General features: G+C 37.3%; 1 protein-coding gene across 3 annotated transcripts in view; it reads left to right on the top strand.

Moving 5' to 3' along the window:
• LGSN (lengsin, lens protein with glutamine synthetase domain) overlaps positions 1 to 8,603 on the top strand; it is a 50,331-nt gene extending 41,728 nt beyond the window's left edge. For all 3 annotated transcript variants that reach the window (XM_071547826.1, XM_071547829.1, XM_071547828.1), the window contains 2 exons: positions 5,058 to 5,236; positions 7,404 to 8,603. In XM_071547826.1, coding sequence (XP_071403927.1) covers positions 5,058 to 5,236; positions 7,404 to 8,603 — 1,379 coding nt within the window. The remainder of the gene's footprint in view (positions 1 to 5,057; positions 5,237 to 7,403) is intronic.
• Positions 8,604 to 19,914: the final 11,311 nt, after the last annotated feature.

Genomic DNA, 19,914 nt, shown 5'->3' with positions numbered 1-19,914 from the left:
CAATCTCTAGAGATGAGCAATAGAAAGGTTAAAACATGTAACTGAGAGTCAATGATTGAGAGTCCTTCAGAGGACTGATATACAGTCATGCTATTTACCTGGTTAACATCTCTATAAAATAATAAATCCCAGTATTTTTTTTCCAAAATTCTGATTGAAAAATGTGGAAATATTACTGCATCTGCATTTTGTCCATTTCTTGTCAGCTCTTTTGTAAAACATGTGCTTGGATATGGGAAAAATATAAAAGAGGCAGAATGGTTAGGTATTTGGGTTAATATGAAAAGTGTTGCTTGGGCAGTGTTAGAGACACTGGAGCTGAAGCTAAAGATAAAACTCTAATCTGAAGCTCTTTCTGTGGAAACACAGTAATTAACACATGTAGCCAATTAGGTGAATATACTGAGTGTCCTAGCATGAATTTGGAATTTTATTTGCCAAAGTATCTCTATCTGATAAGGATGTGTGCTTCTGCAAGTTGGTACAATTCCTTTCAACCCAAAATATACCATGATCCTATGTTTGTAATGCTGTATATCTCAGTTCATGAAACTTTGCTCAGTGATTCCTTCCTCAAATCCCAAATTTCTGTTCAAGGTTGAAGAAAGATATGCCAGTGTAGATTCATAATATGCAGGATTATTAATTAAGTAGTTCCATTGGGTATTACTCATCCTAATTTTCTTTCAGATACCTGCATGTCTTGCTTCCAAATCCTCTTGCCTAAGTGAAATATTTTCTAACTTTTCTATAAAACTGTGACAATATTCTCATTCAGTACAAAAGAGACATTTCTATAAAATACTCTGAAATGTAAATATATATATATATGTTATTTATCTTTCATCTATTGCAAAATAAAAACTTACTTTGTATTTGATTCTTGATGATGTATCCCCTCTGAGAATCTGTGCCATGTTGTTGTGGTTCACATTGGAGAGAATAATTCATGGATGATTGAAGCTGTATGTTGGTCTCTAAATTGGCTATAAAACTCAAGATAAAGATGAGCTTCTCCATGGTCATATCAGTAAAAAGCCTCCTTTGCAGTTAAGTTTAGAAAAGCAAGCAGACTCTTGAGACAAAGAGACAGATGAAAAAATCATCAAAAGTATCACTATCAGAGAGATCAGGGAAATATTTTTATTGTCTTCCATGCTTTGGGAGTTTCTGGTATGCTTATGTATTTATTCTCTGTTAAGAGTCTTGTAGGGGAGTAAAAACATGAGGTAGAAAAAAACTTTTTATGTACTTTGCTGCAAAAATAAAATCATTAAACATTTTTGGTGAAACCTTTTTAGGTGAAAAAGAAACATAAATTGCATAATGTTTTCAGCTGAAGATGCTGCTGATCACTCTTCACATCAATAGTATGTTCAAATGCAACCCAGTACTCACGTCCACTTACCATGACATAAAGCAGATGGGAATAGGAAAAATAGTAATAAGAATGATATCTAGTATAGGAAAAGCTGTCGTATAAGTTTTGAGATATAGAGGTGGTTAATGTTTGAAGTCAAAAGTGAGAACAAGTAGGTAACATGCTGTACAAACCAAGTAAACTGACTGTTCTTAAAAATACAAACCAGAGTCCTGTAAGGAAGAGCAGATGTATTTAAATTACATCTGCCAGAAATTTCCATGAAATTTGGAAGACTGTATATGTGTGATTACCCTGTAGGACTCATCGCTAGTGGATATCATCAGCACATTTTTGTAACGGGGTTCAATATAGATCTTCAGAACACCCTGTGTTAGATTTCCAAGGTTGTAGAATAAATTAAAACAAATTTAGGTGTTAAGCCTCCTGCTCCTAACCACAAGACAACCTCTTTACTGAGGAACTGCAAAACCCATTCTCTTCAGACAGATTATTTTACAAAGAATAGCGTGCCATTCCTATTAATAGCTGGCACCAAAAGTCAGTTCTAGAGTGATGAAACACAGCCTTGACACTTGCAATTTTGACACTTGCAAGAGTTTTTGTTTCCCTGCCTCTCTGAGACAGTAACAGGTGCCACAAGGTGCCACGGAGCACAGGAGGGAGGGGCACTTTGAGGCTGTATGGGACTCTGGCATGCCCAGGCTGTGTCACGGGGCAGGAGGAGGCTGCAAAGAAGGTGATGGCTGTAGCATTATTCTGTCAGGAGAGAGCATATCTGGCACAGCTGATGCTGCTAGAGAGGCAATGAGAGGAACAGCCTTATGTGAAGAACTGATAGAAACATGTCTCCTTCTCCATGATTTATATCTGGAGTCTACCTGCTGGTATCTGTTGTTATTGCCTTATGTTCCTTTGGTGGTCATGTTTCTGAATGAAGAATTTACAGTATTACTACATTTGTTAGGTCAGCTTGTGCCTGTCATTGTCAAGTCCCCTGGCAACATACAGCACGTTCCTTTTGTTTCATCATTTTGACACAGTCACTTCTTCTAGAGCTGAGAAATTGTTTGGTTTTGTTGTGGTGTGATTTAATAAAGGACCATGGGAAATGATTCCTTTGTAAAAGGAGAAAACAAAAGATTGATTGGGACGTGAACTTTGTTCTGTTGCCGCACTTTTTTCTTGCTGAGAAGAGAGCGCTGATGTCAATTATTTGCCCTATCCCCATGTCAGCTGCTCTCACCAATCTGAGAGATTTCAACATTAATAAGAATGGCACCTCTTCTGCTAGAAACAACAACAACAACAATAATAATAGTAGTAATAGTGCTCTGGGTAATGACTATATGAACTATGTAAAGACAGAGTTCCCTACTACACCTTTTGAAACTTTAATAATAATTGGCTTTATGGATGTAGTTTGACAGTGATTTATTTAGTGGCTACCAAGTAAATAATTTTGGGATCTGTTATTCACTGACTATTACTTAAAAACAAAGCCCCTTCCATATTTCCAAAATCAATCAGAGATATTCAGTCATGATAATATTTTTGTCTATCTTAAAATTTACAGAAACTTACTATTTCTACAGGAAACTTAGCTTGCAGATGATACAAAAGATGAACTCTCAAAAGTATGTGAAGGCTGCATGACTGTTTTTTTGATTCTAAAAGATTTTTTAGAATAAAAACATAGCCTTTCTTTGGTAAAGGCTATTGTAAACTAATAAGTATCTGTCTTTTGATGAGGGGTGTGTCAAGACTGGTATATAAACTAATTTTGATTAATACAAGACCAATATATAGAGTTTAGACTTGTCATTTAAAGAGACATATCTTTAATCACAGCAAGTCCAACAGGAGAAGACAAATTCTTGCTTCTTTAGTTAATAATTTTTGCTCTCTTAATGTTCTTTCCAAACGTGATAGGAATGTTCTTTTCATTTATGTTAGTTCATATAATGTAACTATGTATTTAGTCAAACAGCTGTAGCCTGAAGACAGCACATATATATAAAATTTGGAAAATTACCTACCATTGGTAATGCTTAAATTGAGTATGTTTGTTGTTTTATTTTTTAAATAAATGTATATGTCATTAATATGAATGCACATCACATTTCCATTTTTATTAGATACCGATTTATGTAATTTATATCTCTTAGAAATACTGATTTAAAGACTTTATTAAACATCCACAGTTCATTAGCTGTTGATAAACTTCTAAATAAGGGCCATGTTCATAAAGAGATCAAATCTGGTGAATGCCAGACCAAAGGGAAAGATGTCATGAAGAGAAATGGATGTGACAAAACTCTTTTCTTGCTTTTACCTATTTATTTTTTCTCTGTTTTCCCTTTCACCTGCCATTCCTCAAGGAGTGCTGTTCTTAATTAACCTCTTCTTGCTTTATCAATCTAAAGTGTCTTCCTTGCCGTCTGAAACTGGAGGATGCTACAGTAATATTCAAAGTCTGAGAAGCCTTTGGCTGTGGATGAGTTTGCTACTCCCTCAGGGAATTATCTGACAGCCTTGTGCTGGGGCAGCTAGAGAGCCTTCTTACAGCCTCGCAGCTGTCAGTTCTACTTGCCACAAAGGAGAGGTAAAAAAGATGTGTTTGTGCATGCTGGCCACTGCTAAAGGAGATCTGCTCCAGTCTGGGTAATTTGCTACTGGAGAGATTAGGATGATTCCCACCAACCTTCAGGGTGCCTCAACATAAAGATTTAAACCTCCACTTGAAGGGTGGTGAATGGCTGCTGGTGGTGATCTTGCACTGTGGATCTGAAAGGTCTGCAAAAATTCTTCTGATCATGTCCTCAGGAATAGTGAAGGACTTTTCTCCCAGATATGTAGAAAGAAATACTTTTTTCACATTTTTTCATATCTTATATAAAGTTTCACACTTGGTCTATTTAGCTTATTGTACTAAGTGAAAATTAGTACCTTATGTAGTTTAACTTGAATAACAGCAATACACAGATAGTCAAAAGAGAAGCAGGCTGAGAATTTGAGAGGTTGGTGAAAGGAAGTTTCAGTGCCCAGCTCTCTGCTCCATTATGGAATTTATACTCAAATGTAACTGCTTTCATGTCAAGAAGTTTATATAGTCCTAAGCTGCTGTAATGCAGTTAAGAAGAAAACTCCGTAACAGCAAATCATAAATGCATAAACTTCCATTAAAAATTTGCTGCCTGTGGTGAAGGAGATTGCAGTCCTCCTTGGGAGGTCTTGAGAAAGGTTTAGTAGAAGACAAGTGCCCTTTTTTATCATGTTTCTGTATCCACACACTTTACAAAGTCATTGAAGAAACATAGCATCTGTATTCTGTCAGTCTTCAGTGGAAAAGAGGTATCCAGTTGCTATTTGTGCTCCCAAAACACTCAATAAACCAGTTGAGGTATCTCTCAGAAATTCCTGGCTTTGCCACATGTTCTCTTCTCAACTTGAGAAAAAAATTTAAGTTATAGACCATTCAAAAAAATAAGGGATTTTATACAGGATGTCAGGGGGAAATACATGTGTTTATTTTCAGAATCGTTTCATGATCCAGAGCTTTTACTAATTTTTGTTTTTACTCTCCATGCCACAATTTCCCAGTATTTTTAGGAGAACAGCCTGTATTCTAGTGTTCATTACTTTGTTTGACATGAACATTCCTCTTCACTTATAGCATCCAGCACAGATTCTGATGTAAACGGCCTTGGGAATCCAACTCTCCTTCACCTGTTCTCTCATATTGAATTTATTAAGCAGCAGATGGCCAGGGACAACGTGCAGTTTGTCAGATTTGAATCAGTAGACCTCCATGGTGTGTCAAGATCAAAGAACATTCCTTCTCGATTTTTTCATGTAAGTTTTTTTGTTTCTAGCTGTACCTTTATGTGTTTTCATGCCCCCTTCCCTTAATTATATTTTTCCACAGTGCAGGCAGCAACTCAGAAGAAATTATCTGTTTCCTCTGCTTGCTCTGGTTCCCAAAGGATCTAGACTTCTTTCATCACTGCAATCACCTATTCCTCTGTTCCTCCAAATAGTAATCTAATTAAATAAGGCTAGTAATTTCAGTACTTAGAAATTCTAATAACCTCTTCTCTCAGAATTATCTTTTCAGGTTCAATGCATTATAAAAAGTTTGGTTTACTGAACATCAATAAATTGCAGAAAGAAAGAAGTGAGCACTGAAAGAAAGACAACAACTGAATAAAAATCATTCTTGTATATGAGAAATTTTATACTTGTCAATAATACAGATAAATAACATTGAGTTGCATGAAGACTTACTAGCAATATTTGCCATGGTAATGATTCAGGAAATAGGAATCAAATTAAGAAGCAATCCTTGCCATGTGTATCCTTGATTGATCAGACTTTTCAGTATATTGCTTCTGTGATATTTCATGTGCATAACTGTATTATACTTTTCCTCACATATCACTATGAATATTTTAAACTTTATTGAGTGCTTGCAAAAAACATACGAACATGAAGAGATGCAGAACACTGTTGTTTCAAGTTCCTTCTGAAGCCAAGGCTGTGTTTTCATTATTTCCCTTTTAGATATTTCTAAAATTCAATTGTATCACCTAGGTACCATTTGCTGCCTCTGATGCCACTTGGATTTATCAAAAGAAACTTTTTCTCAGTCACTTTAATTCTTGTGAAGAGTTGTACATTAACTGCTGCTTCTCTTTCAGTTCCTATGTCATTTGCAAATATCTAGATCAGCTTGTTCAAAGATAGCTTTTGTGCTGACCTTACTTATGGTCTTAACAAATTGGAGCTGTAACAGTTTAAATTTTGGGCACTAAAAATTCTGTATGCATACACACATACACATGTATGTATATATAAAGAGCAATTTTCAGGGTAGCAGGGTTGGAGAAGGGAGAGGTACTACTACAGGGTAATCACCTTCAACATCTTTTCAGTGCCAAATGGACAGCTTAGACATCTTGGAGCAGACTTCACTGGAGCATGCAGTTGTGGTTATGGGGGTTCCATAGGGAAAATTGATACTATTGACTGTCACTTACTTAAGAAGGGACAGATTTTATTTGTTCAATCACCAATCAATCAATCAATTCCATTCATTCATACTAAAAGATGCTACCATATGCAGTTTGAAGTATTTCAATAATTTTCCATCTGGATAGGCAAAACTTTTTTTTTCAGCTCTGAGCTTGCCCCTTTCTAGGTTTATTCTGTCTCCTCTAATCACTCAGATGGCAATCCTTTCCTTTAAAAGAATAACGGTAAGATGTAAACACGAGCCAAATTTCACATGATAGAACATGGCATAATTGCAGTTTTCATCAGATGTTTGAATGTAAGGTAAGTTGTAAAGGTGCTTGTTTGAAGGTAGGTGGTAATTTCTTGGGGTTCTATGTGCATTTCATTTGCTCAGTTGAAGCTGAAGCTTTCTGTTCAAATGGAGAAGAAAGTATAATTATATAAAAGTATAATTCTCACTTGGAGGTGCTTCCTCGCCTCTTATCCCAAGTCCAGAAAGTGAGATTTTTCTGTTAAATGTTGCATCTGAAAAAAAGGTAAGTGTTAGGGCATTTAAAGAGAAGTTACAGCCTGAATTTATACTGCCATGAATCTTGTGTGGTGACTTGGGTCTATGTAAAGGAAATGGTCAGAGGATGTAGAAGCTGAATAGACTAACTATAGATATTTTGACTTGCAAAGTTTACACCTAACTGGTGATGCCCATAATTATATAAAGACTATGCAAGATAGGTGTTGAACATTTTTTAGTTTTTTATGGAAATGAAAAAAATTATCATCGGGGTAATTGATGCCAGAGTTTTCATACCAATCTTGCAGAAAGTTGTTCTGCTTTATAATGACATAGTAACTGGCTCTTACCCTCCACTTTAGTGATCACTGCATTTTAGTGTTCTTTTAGGAAAAATACTGTTGCTCTTGCTGAGAATCTGAGTTTTACATATTTTACATATATAAAAATACCATTGAGCTCTTTTGGTAATATATCATTCTGCTCTGTGTTTAGGAAAAAGCAATTCATGGTGTTGCCATGCCCAGAAGTTATCTTGAGCTGACGCTGAATCCTAAAGATAATGAATTAGATTACATAAATGCAACAAATTTCAATTGTGACATAATTCTGAATCCTGATTTATCGACATTTCGAATACTACCCTGGACTGAGCAGACTGCAAGAGTGATATGTGATTCCTTCACTGTGCTGGGCAACCCACTAATGACCTCACCGAGGCACATAGCCAAGAAACAGCTGAGCCAGCTTCAGGACAATGGTTTTTCTCTGCACTCTGCATTCACTTATGAATTTTGTATTTATGGCATTACTGAGGTTGTAAATTCGAAGACAATATCTTTTCCTGCAGCTACGATACTAAATAACCATGACCAGACTTTCATTCAGGAGCTCATTGAAGGAATGTATTATGCTGGTGCCAACATTGAAAGCTTTTCTTCTTCCACTGGGCCTGGGCAAATGGAGATCACTTTTCATCCGGCATTTGGCATAGATGCTGCTGACAGCGCCTTCACATTTAGAACAGGCATTAAAGAGGTGGCAAAGAAATATAACTATGTGGCTAGCTTTTTCTCAGAATCAGGATTCTACAATTCAGGGGCTCTGTCACATAGCCTGTGGGACTTGAATGGCCAGAAGAATTTGTTTTCTGCTGGTTATGGAGTTGAGGAGCTCTCAGAGCTTGGAAAAAATTGGTTATCAGGTCTCTTGGCACACACAGCAGCTATCAGCTGCTTGATGGCTCCTACCACCAGTTGCCGTAAGCCTTATTCCAAATACAGTAAAGAATCAAAAGAGACTGTAAACGCAAAATGGGCATATAATGATAACAGCTGTGCCTTTAATGTCAAATGTCATGGTGGAAAAGGCACTAACATAGAGAATAAATTAAGTTCTGCTGCAGCAAACCCGTATCTGGTCCTTGCTGCTACTATTGCTGCAGGTCTAGATGGAGTAAAGAGAGGACTTAGGTATGATGATATGCTAGAAGATGAAAATGAAACTGCTGATCTGAAACATTCATCAATCCCTCTGAAACTAGAAGATGCTCTTGTTGCTCTTGAGAAAGATTCCTGCATTAAGGAAGCATTAGGGGAAACTTTTATCCGATACTTTGTTGCCATGAAACATTATGAGTTAGAAACTGAAGAAATGGATAGTGAAAGGAATAAATGCCTGGGGTATTTTATTTAGGAGCACTCCTCTGTAGTGATGCTGTGTAAATGCATACAGTGAATGGTTAAGATTCTTGAAATTAGTAAATACATTATAAAATGTTTTTAATGCTTTGGGATTTTTTTCCACCCTCCTTTGTATATTACATGGTGATTACACTTTATTGTCCCTGTACATTCATGGCAGTGTAAAACTTATATATTAATGGAATAACGTTAACAGGCTTTTAAAAAACAGGTGTGGGTTTTTTGAACAGACCTGCTGATGAAAAGAAGAAAAGAGAAAGTGAAATGCACAGTAGCAACTATGCAACTGTAATAGGACTCTATCATGTGCAGAAAAGTAGAAGTAATGGAGACAGTGATAGCTGTGGGATTTAGAACTGAGGAAGGAGGGGAATTTCTTGTTCAGCGTGGTTATAGGATTTATCCTGGCCTATTCAGTAGCTGATGGGTTTCTAAACCAGAAGAATCTGAGTGTGATTTAAAACATAGGCTAGAACAATGAACATTGTAGAGAGAAAGGAAAGGACTGAGGCTGTAGAACCTGAGAGTCAGTAATCAGTGTCTTAATGGGCATAAATAAAAAAGACACAAGGAATTATAAAATAATTTATACATCATGAATTCTACAGCTGAATGAAATTTGCAAGAATTATAGTTAAAGATACTAAAAGAAATGAAATGGTGGCTTGAAGAGGGAATAATTCATAGAAAGGCAGCAGTGCTAGGCCATTGTGCATTAAAAATGAGCTGGTATTTTGTCTGTTGTGATAGTTAATGGGTTACTTCACAGCTGAATGGCAAATGGGGCAAAAAGGTGCAGAGATTGCAGAGAATTTACGGCTTAACCTGTATCGGAAAACTTGATTTTATAAAGAATAAGGAAGATGACTGTGAAGAGGGGAACAGAAAGAGTGGGTTAAAACCAGAAAGAAAGATTGAAGGTGCAGATTCAGTGACTCTCAAATTGGGGTTAAAACAGAGGAAGAGAAGACCCATCCTAAAATTAGAAATGGCAGCTGGTGTAGAGAAAAATAACTTTTTGGGAATGGCAGGAGGTGGATTTTAGATTTGCTCTTTGTTTATGTTCCTGTTGCTGCTGTCATCCTTTATTATTAAAGATAAACCATGTTTCATACTCCACCTCCACATTAACAGTGATTTCTGATGTTCTTTATCTTGGCACAATATTTTGATCCCTGTGTAGGAATTTGTGAGTGAAAGAGTTTGGTCATCAATAGAGTGAAAACAAGATTTAGTCAATGCCCCTGTCAACTTGCAGAACTAGGAAAGTGTGAACAGAAATGCACCAGTTACTAGTATTAGATCTTCCACATTTACCCTACATAGTATTGTACTTAAACTGTAGCACCTGGTATGCTAAAACTTTTTGTGTGATTCCAAAGAAGAAATCATTTTATACTCAGTAGCAAGAGGAAATAAATAATCTAGGAAACATGATGAATATATTTCTTTGTCTCAGTCCATGGCTGGTGGGTGGATTTGATTCTCTCTCTTACTCACCTGACACATTTTTTTGCATGCCCCATATTGGGACTGGTTTTCTTTCATACAGGCTTATTTGTATTGGCCATGTCTAGTTTTGCATTTAAATAGAACTTCCTGTTCTGAAAAAAATGCTTCTCCTTTGCTGCCCTAACTCTTCCTCAGGGGCTCTGGAAATCTGTCTTCTGTCTTCTCTTTCTGGTTACTTCCCATTTTCATTTTCACAAGCTCTTTGCAGAAGACACATAAAAATTATTTCCTTGCTCAGACCGCTTACTTACCATACACATTATTTAGTTCCAGAAGTCACACAGATTAATAGCTATTCCTTGGTGTGGGTTTATAAGACATTTTATCATTTGTCACAGATTTATAATTATTTGTCACTCTGTACAGTCACTTTTAAAGAGATCATATATATTGAACTTATAACTGAATTAATGAATATGAAATTTATTACATATACAAGTATTATCCATATTGTTTTCTTTTTACAAAACCGAAGAAATAACATCAGACCTAAAGCTCTTGCTGTATATGTCCAACTACCTGATTAGGTTCATACAAAGCCATTATTTATAAACAAAAAAAATCCAGCTGTTTAGAACTGGTGTTTTGCAAGTTATTTTATAGTAAGATAAGGTAAATCAATAAGACAGATCTATATGTATTTTCTGAGTAGTACTCAGTGAAACAGACTCTGAAAAGACAGTGACTAAGAATAAATGGAAACGTTTCATGTTTCTGGTGACAGAATGCCTCTTTTTTTTCTTTTCCTTTTCTTTTTTAGTTAGTTAGTTAGTTAGTTAGTTAGTTAGTTAGTTAGTTAGTTAGTTAGTTAGTTAGTTAGTTTGTTTTTAATAGGAAGTTCACAAGTGCAGCTTGAAGCTAATGTATCCCAAACTCTGGTCAATATGTTGTTCAGTATTGTTTTCTAAGTATATTCTATATAATAAAAATAAAATAATTGTACCTCCATGGGAAAATGGGAAAACATAAAAACATTTATTTCAAAATAAGCAGTTATGAATTTTTAAAGTTGCTTGTGTCCCAAAACAATTTTTCATGCATATTCCTTAGAAAGGCAACAAGAAAAAGATTACTTCACACTGCTGAATTGAAATTAATTAATATTGACTATGGTATCAGTAACATTTCATATTCAAATGTTGTCTGAAAATATTCTTCGCTGTTCTACAGATCTGAGGTCAATGTCTAGAGCACTGTTAACTAGATAATGCAAACATGTGCAATGTTATAAATTTAAAAAACCCAGACATTTCAGATCTGTAGTTTTTCCACAAAATGTGCATCCCAGAGGTAGATATAAATTTAGGTGTTATTTTTCAAAAGTCATTATTAACAACAACAACAATCTGAAACTAGTAGCAAACGTAATGAGAATTTAGTGTATGATTTCAGTGGAACAGGAAATGAAGTAAATTTTACAGAAAAATAGAAAAATATAAATGGATAATTATAAAATATTTACCTTTCAAAATGGAAGTATATACAGAATAGGATTCAACAGGGAACTGTCCTGGAGTCCAGCATTTGTTGTTTTCTCTAATCACAGCTAACAAAGCAGAGAACAGGCATACTGTCTTCAAAAACACCAAACCTGGGTTGTTGTTGTTTTCACCACTTATGTCACAGAACAAAATAAAATGGTGTTAACAACTTGGAGAAATATTCTGGAACAAATATGTACTTGAACAAGAGTAAGCGCACGATGATACACTGAGACAGGGATGTGAACTGCCTCAGTACGTGCTTGTTCAGAGAGGAACCTGAGTTGAGTACATTTCACTAGCTCAGCAATTTCTGAGTAGAGGCAGATCAGGAAATATAAACAAGGGTATAACTTGCAAGAATAAGAAACTGATAGTTTTTCTCAATTAAATTCTTCCGAGGAATTGACAACAAGGTGACACACTTCAAACACATGTAGATTTATTGGACAAAATCCAGGGGACCAAAGCAGATGAACATAAGCCTAGGCAGGACCTATACACTAGGAGTAGCTGAATTACCATGTGTAGCTCAGAGAGAGGAGACAGGATACAGGTGTTGCTAATGGGTTTCAGGCATGTAAGATATCGCTAAGGAGCAGAATATTATCTTTTCTTCCTGTTCATAAGAGCTAGAACTGAAGAGCAGGTTTTTATCAAAGAAGATTTAGATTAGACAGTCAAGAACACTTCATAGTGCTAAGGAGAATGAAACTGGTACCAGGTAAATTGCTGGGATATGCTGAGATGCAACCCCCCAAGCACCTGAAGACTCATATCCCCTCCTGCCCCCTGTGCACAGTTTCTGTATTCCTCAGTGTTCCTCCCCCCCACTGTGTCCTTTTCCCTGAGGTTTTTCTCAATGGTCCACACTGCACAGGTGCCACAACAGTTCCCCCAGGACCACGGCAGCCCTGCGCCCCTCCCCTGCCCTGCCATAGCAGACCGCAGTGGTCCTGGGGTGGTGCAAGCCGCAGCAGCCATTCCTGAAGCCCCGACAGGACCAGCAGTCCAACAGAAGTGTGCCCATTTCTTCTGCCCATCCAGCCCCAATCCCAAAGCCTCTATTGGTCCTCCGGGTTGCCCGACTCTGCCCCCTGAGCCTATCATGACTGAGTTCTTGAACCCTCCCCTCAGATCCCCTCATTGGATGTAACGGTTACCAACACATGTGTTATCCAATTCTCCATAAGTTTCCACCCTTCCAAGCTCCTTCCTTAACTGAGCCCTTAAAAGTTACTGTTTACATTGAATAAATGCTTTTTGGGTCACCCTCCCCTTTGTGTGTGCTGTGTTTTCTGAAGAGCCGTTCCTCCGGTCGGTTTGCCAATAGTAGATGTCTGTGGAAGTGACAGCATTTTGATAATGGACTCCAAAGTGCAATTTATGATGTACCAAGACAGTACATCCTGATGCATGATGCCTGCATAATTTTTATAGGTGTAATGGAGTGGCTTATTTCCCTTATTTGCTGCGGTCTCATGTTGCCGTGTGATCATGGAACAGAGTGCTAGGTGGTGCTCATGGGTGAGTTTATGGGAAAGAAAAACACTTTATCTATTTCAGAAGATTAAAAAAATAGCTAAATAATATTATTCTTAATGGGAGTAGTCCATCAGTAATGACTGTATGCAGGAAGAAGACAGACCAGAAGGTACAGACTAGCAAAGCTGTCAGAAAAACTGGCTTGCAGCTACAGTTAGACACATCATGTAATGAAACAGTGAAAATGTACTGAAACACTGTACTATGATTGCTCAGGTAAATCCTATCCTGAATGTGTGCAATGAACAGTACCTCTTACCCCTTGAACACAACATGTCTTCATCTATTTAGTGATACAGGATCAGAAAAACAGCACAAAAGCTACAGAGCCCTCCACAATGTAGCATATTTTCAATTTGGAAATGTCATACTTCTAACCAGGGTTCAGGGTTTGAGAGACATGAGAAGAGAATTTGATTTATTAAGTAATGTTTCTCCAGCATGTCAAGCTGCTGATACCATGTACACAAGTGAATATTCAGATTTTCTTTTTACAGGCTCCAGCAAGAGGGCAGCAGTGCACTGTGCAATGTTCCCCTGGGATTTCAAGATCTCATGCTGTGCTGAAAAATATCCCATTAAAATATACCCTTATATTTTATATATGTGCTTAAAATGTTTTTGAAAAAAGATACTGTGACATCTGAAAGTTAATGCCTGTCTTTTTCATTTATTTAGTTAAGCTTGATTAACTCTTACATTTGCATGGCTTTTTCAAGAAAAGGAAGCATTATAAGACTCAAAATATTGCTTTTATTCTTGATAACACCATCTAAATCTTAATCTAGTAAAAGGCTGGTATCTATATTAGTGTGTATGTGTATGATCTTTATGTATTCTTTAATAATGTTGTGACAAATGCACAAATCATTTAATGGCAGTATTCAGTTTTTGTAGTTTAATGTAGGCCATTACTGAAATGTCTTTCATATTGCCATCTTTTTTAAGTCCTTTAGGAAATCTGCTTGCTTATGGGGACTTCAATTTCACCTGTACTCTCGTGTCAAATTTTCCTGTCTGCTGAAGGAAAATGAAAAATGCAGAGTGAATGAACAAACCCCAGACACACCTATTCCTAACAAAATCATAACTTCATCCAGATTGTGAATTAATGGAATTTAGAGACACATTGTAGATATGAGTCAGCACGTGGGACAGCCATTTTACAGTGGTTCTGACTACATATATCTATATGACTTTGCTCTACCGCAGCTCAAATTTTTCACATACTGAATTTCTTCACAAAGTTGCAGTGTCAAATCTTAATAACCCTTTTCCTCCAACCCTGTCTTTGCAACAATCTAATGGTTTTTGCTTCTGAGGGTTTTTTTGTGTGTGTATCATTGTTTGTTTGTTTTTAACTAATGGGCTTAATTATATTCAAAATTCTTCAAATGCTTGAAATAAAAATTGAACATGCAAGGTTGTTGCAGAGCATTAATGTAGCTGCTCTGTAACTCTGCTGTTTTGACAGATTTTAGTAACACCATCTGTGGAAAACATACAAATGTGCTCCCAGGGTATAGCAGTGAAGGAAGTAGAGGAGAGGAACTATTTGCAAGGAATTCCACTAAGCATGTGTATTAGTCTTGAGCAAGGGTAGAAAGATGTGAAGAGGGATGACCAGGTGAGAGTGCTTTGCACAGGCTCTAATACATCACCTGAGAAAAAGAGAGCAGCTCCTGGATGAAGAATGACTGGTTGAAGGTGAGAAATCACTTGGATGAGTTTGCAACTGCAGAGCAATTGTTTTTGATTGAAGGTATATAGTAACAATTGTTCAATTTAATCCGTAATTTCAGAGTGCTTTTTGATATCTTTGCTGACACTAAGCTCTCATCATAACAACATCCACAAATAGAGCCTTCTACCATCTCACACTGGCTATATTCCATCTTGGTAAATGTTCTGTCCTTAGTTTTTTTGCTCAATTTTTTTTGTTTTGTTTTGTTTTGTTTGGTTGGTTTATAAGGCTACAGTATGCCTGAGATGTAACCTGCCACCACTTACAGAATTGCAGTCAGTACATGACATGTTTTTGTGCCTCTTCAATACACATCTACACGGTGTAGAGTATGTAGCATTTTCTGTAGAATGCTAAATATAATTCAAAGCTATTGGGCATAGATGCACTTCACTAAATATTAGGCATATAAGTGGCACACCTCAGTTAGGATCTTAGCTCCCATAGCACCTCTCGCTGCTCAGTGGCAAGAGGTAGAAATCTCCAAAGGGGAAGTAAAATATTACATTTTTTTCTATACTGTATTGTTTAAGTTCTCAAAGTTAAGGCTAACGACAACCTTACTGAAATCTATTTTCTTAGGCATTGTTCAACAGTGTACTAGGTGTGATTGGGATGGAGTTGATTTTCTTCACTGGAGTTCATATGCTGCTGTGTTTTGGATTTATGAGTAAAACAATGTTGGTTACACATCGGGTTTTTAGCTACTGCTGAGCAGGACTTATAAAGCGTCAAGGCATTTTCCATTTCTCACTCTGTGTCTCCAGCAAGTAGACTGAGGTGGACAACAAACTGGGAGCAGACAGAGCTGCAACAGCTGGGCTAAATTGAAAAAGTGATATCATGTACAATATTATGTTGTACTCGGCTACAAATCTGGGAGGTAGCCTTTTCAAAGTAACCATTGCTTGGAAACTGGCTGCAAATGGACCTGCTTGTGGGAACTGATTGTCTTTACATAACTTGGAGGGGTTTTTTCCACTTTTCTTCACTTATTAAAGTATCTTTACTCATGAGTTTTTCTTGTATTTGCTCTTCCAATTCTCTCCATCATCCTGATGGAAGGGTGGGTAAGTGAGTGACTGTGGGAGTTCTTAGTTGCTGACCACAGTCAACGCACCACAAACTGTTATTTGAATACTTGTGTTCCTGGCCCAAGGCCAGTTTAGGTGAAAGACAGTGCATAAATGAAAAATCTTGAAGTTTTTGGAGGAAGGATTGATGATGTGTAGTGTTTGCAATACTAGGTTTTTTGTGGAAAAGGTGGAGAAGTCTGAAGTTTTGGGGAACTGGAAGATATGAGGCACATATAGCATATTGACTATGTATAGGTACTAAATATCTTGGAGAAAATTATCTTTTGTGTATGATACATTATTAGTGACTGGATTAGAAACAAATATGCTTTAATCCAGATTCTGTGCTCTGAAGGCTCTTTTTTATATTTAGATATTTCATTGGCTGCAGATACTTTGCCACATGGCAGCATTAAAGGGTTGTTAAAGTCCAGCCTATTCTCTGTTCTCTAGCAGGACTCAGTGAGCACATCATGAGAGGCCACAGCATTGTAACAAGTAAAATCATTTGTGATCCCTGTGAATCGGAGAGTTTCACACTGGAGCTACAGTCACAGCTGCATGATATTGGAAGTGAGAAAGAAGACTCTCACAATGAAAATACGCCATAGGGTTCTGTATATTGTACAGCAAATCAATATAAATTTACAACAGAATTACATGCTAAGCTTCTCCGTAATATGTGCTAAATCATGGAGATTCACAATAGGGTTCACCTTTAAGCTCCCATGTAATATACAATAAATCACTAAGTTATAGCAAGGCCCATCAAGCACCTTGCTTTATTTGGGCTATTATTATTATTGCTGTAGTTCTATGAGGGTATCTGTCATTGACTGGTAAAGTTAAGGGAAATGGCAAATCAGTTTGACTTTTAGGATGTACATGGAACATGGTCACCTTTTGCTGATTCAAATTCATGCTTTCTTTGGGAAACTCACAATTCTGATTGAAAACATGATAGCTTTGCAACACACAGGGATGTCTTAACAACAAAAAATTAAACATCAAAGGGCAGTGAGGTGGTCTCTTTAGTGCAGGTATTCTGCACATTGCTTCATCACTGCTGACCTACTGACCTTGCTTGATAGTGAGGATGAACTCATCCTGGGGCTCTGTCGGTTGCCTTAGTACCACATACATTCATTAAATAAATAGTTGAAAGTAACTTTCAGTTCTCTTTTGGAAATACTTTCCCATTCAGTGAAGTCTTCACTAGACACTGGCAAAACAGCATTCAGAGGAAACTCAAGAAAAACATCAGTTTAAAACTTACTTTTGTTTTGATGAGTAGCTTCAGATAATTTTCTTTTCCTAATATTTTCACTGAAATCTTAGAGCTGTGCTTTTAAGGATATATGTATATAGAAATGTTTTCACTCTAAATGTGATATACTGAGGGTTGTAAGGGAAAGGGAACATTCATGCAGATGTACAGGCATCAATAAAACAAGAAGAAAGAGAAAGAAAAGCTGATGTTGCCCATGGGAAAGCAAGAGAAAATAGAGATCATAGAGCTGCTTTAGGCAAAGGGCTTCATCTTTCATTCAACTGAATACCTGACCCATGACCCACCACAAATAAATGGTTGTGAAGGATGCCTCTGGAGGCAGTTTTCAAATGGAAGTTATTTTGCAGATGGCTTACAAAGCTTTGAGAAGGTCAGCATGTTGATGGATCTTCCTCACTCAGAGGATGTTTTTAACCTTTGAAGTACACATGACCAACAGAGTCAAATGACATTATTGTACTGAGACGTGGCATACTAGTTATAGAAGCCACAGAGAGACCATTGGTCACTCAGTCTAATTGTAGGCTTCTCTGGAGTTACTATAGGCTTAAGTGATTAATTAATCTGTCGTTTTAAAAAGGGTCTGACTCTAAGCCTTGGAAGAGTGACTTCATGCTATAGGAGCAATGTATGATCTATCCTAACTCATAAAAGAACCAAAAAAGGCTGGTACCACAATGACATCTGGCAGATGGCAGTTTTCCATGTGCTCAGCTGCTGCTTCAGCTGAGTCCTGCTGGATCTGAGAAGTCCAAAGACCCTTACTCTGTCCCATGGGTGTTGTCTTGCCATTGAAATGTTGCTGTGATCCCCTTACCCCTGTGCTTGACTCCAGAAAAAGACAGTGTAGACTGTAATTTGGATCAGGGCTCAGCCAAAGTCACTTGCAATATCAGCTGATCTATACATTGTTTAGTTTATTTCTTTCTTATGTAGGAATAAAAGGGCATAATATATTGTTAAAATCTAGAAATCATACAAGCCATTTCTTGAAGCCTCTGTATAGTCTTTGGTGTACCAAGAATTTTGGTGCCAGCAACATCACTGTGCTGTCATTTTTCCTGTGGTACCACTCAAAATGCTCAGTGCTGATTTCAGAGGGAGCTGTGTGGAATGACAAAGGAAATACCAATGTCATCTTGCATCTGGGTTACTTGCTCAGAGGGTAGCATATCGCTGAAAGGCCTGCACAACCCACCTTGTTTCTTTAATGAACAGAAATGGATGTTACTACTACTTGCTTATCCTGATAGCAGGGGAACAGGGCTTTCCATTGATACTGTCAGAACAACCCATGCAGCTCATACTGCTTGTATGAGATATGCTCTACATTTATGTACTGCATTGGACGCCTTAAAAAATGGGAGCACACAAAAAAAATCTGTTTTGTCTTTTTGAAACCAGTTGATAATCACACAATATCTGCTTTGCATTTTACCTGCTGTTTGAAACCACAAATCTTGGGAAAAGACAGGTCAACTCTTGCTCTTCTGTGATAGCAGAGGCTGCTGTGTCCCTCTGGGTGCACAGTGTGAGCTGAAAACCTGTTGCTTCATAAAATCATGACCTTGTGAAAATGAAATTGAAAGAGGTATTGAATCATAGGCTTTGTCAAAGATAATCCCAAAGGCAAACACTTCTAACATTTTCTGTCTTTCCATACATCCTCAGTGTGGCACTTCCTGAAGCTGATCAACTACTAGACACAAAATTAGTTTGTGTGAGCACATGCATCTGTATGTTATGTCACAAAAACTTGTCTGCACATGCAGAAACACAGAGAAGTAATGATACATGGAGGGGAGCCCAAATACTACCCCATTCTGGGTCCTTCCAGGACCATCCCAGAATCCATCAGCTCACCATGAGCCTGTCTCCTCAATCCCAGAGGGGTACAGAGCCCTTAAGCATGTGGGAATACAAACTAAGAGTTCAGAGAAAGGAACACACTGCCTGGGCCCCTCTTAGGACTGCTCCTGTAGTCCATATAAGGTGTGTATGTGTGTTCTGTGGGCATGTGCCTACTGGGTATATCTGCTCAGCCATGTTTCTCTTGGACTTGTGGCATGAAGCTATGGCAGCCTTGCTTCTTTTGGGTTTCTCGATCCAGCACAGTGTAGTTTCCCCTCACATCATACACATAATATGTTATAAAAATGAAGTTGGACAGAGCCACACACAAGATAAATGTCCATAAACTCAAAGCAAAATACATGGGAGGAAAGTCCATACGGTTTGCTTCTGCCACACCACACCTTATTTAAAGGGCAAAAAAATTTAGATAATCAAATTTAAATTTAAACAGGGATGGCAAACTTTACAAATCCAAATTGACAGTCAAACACTGGCACCATCTTTATTTTGTCTCATTCAGTAGATGACTATCCCAGCAGTTCTGTGCAGTCTGCTACTGTGTAAAGACACTCATCCAACAAATTTCAGAATACAGCATATAATTTCTGAAGCAACAAATTTTTTTCCCAAAAGTTCCCACAAAATTTATTTCTTAGATGAGAAAAGAAAAATGGAAAGACTATTGCTATTTTTACTGATCAGTTTTCAGAGCTTAAGGAAGAAGACTCACATATTCGATGGCATTCACATTTATATCCAGCTTATCTTTTCAGATGGCTACAAGTATATTTCCAAGAGTC

The sequence above is a fragment of the Pithys albifrons genome, chromosome 2 (genome assembly GCF_047495875.1).
Source record: "Pithys albifrons albifrons isolate INPA30051 chromosome 2, PitAlb_v1, whole genome shotgun sequence".
Lineage (NCBI taxonomy): Eukaryota > Metazoa > Chordata > Aves > Passeriformes > Thamnophilidae > Pithys > Pithys albifrons.
Note: the sequence above shows the minus strand (reverse complement) of the source record. Positions and strands in the feature narration are given on the sequence as shown.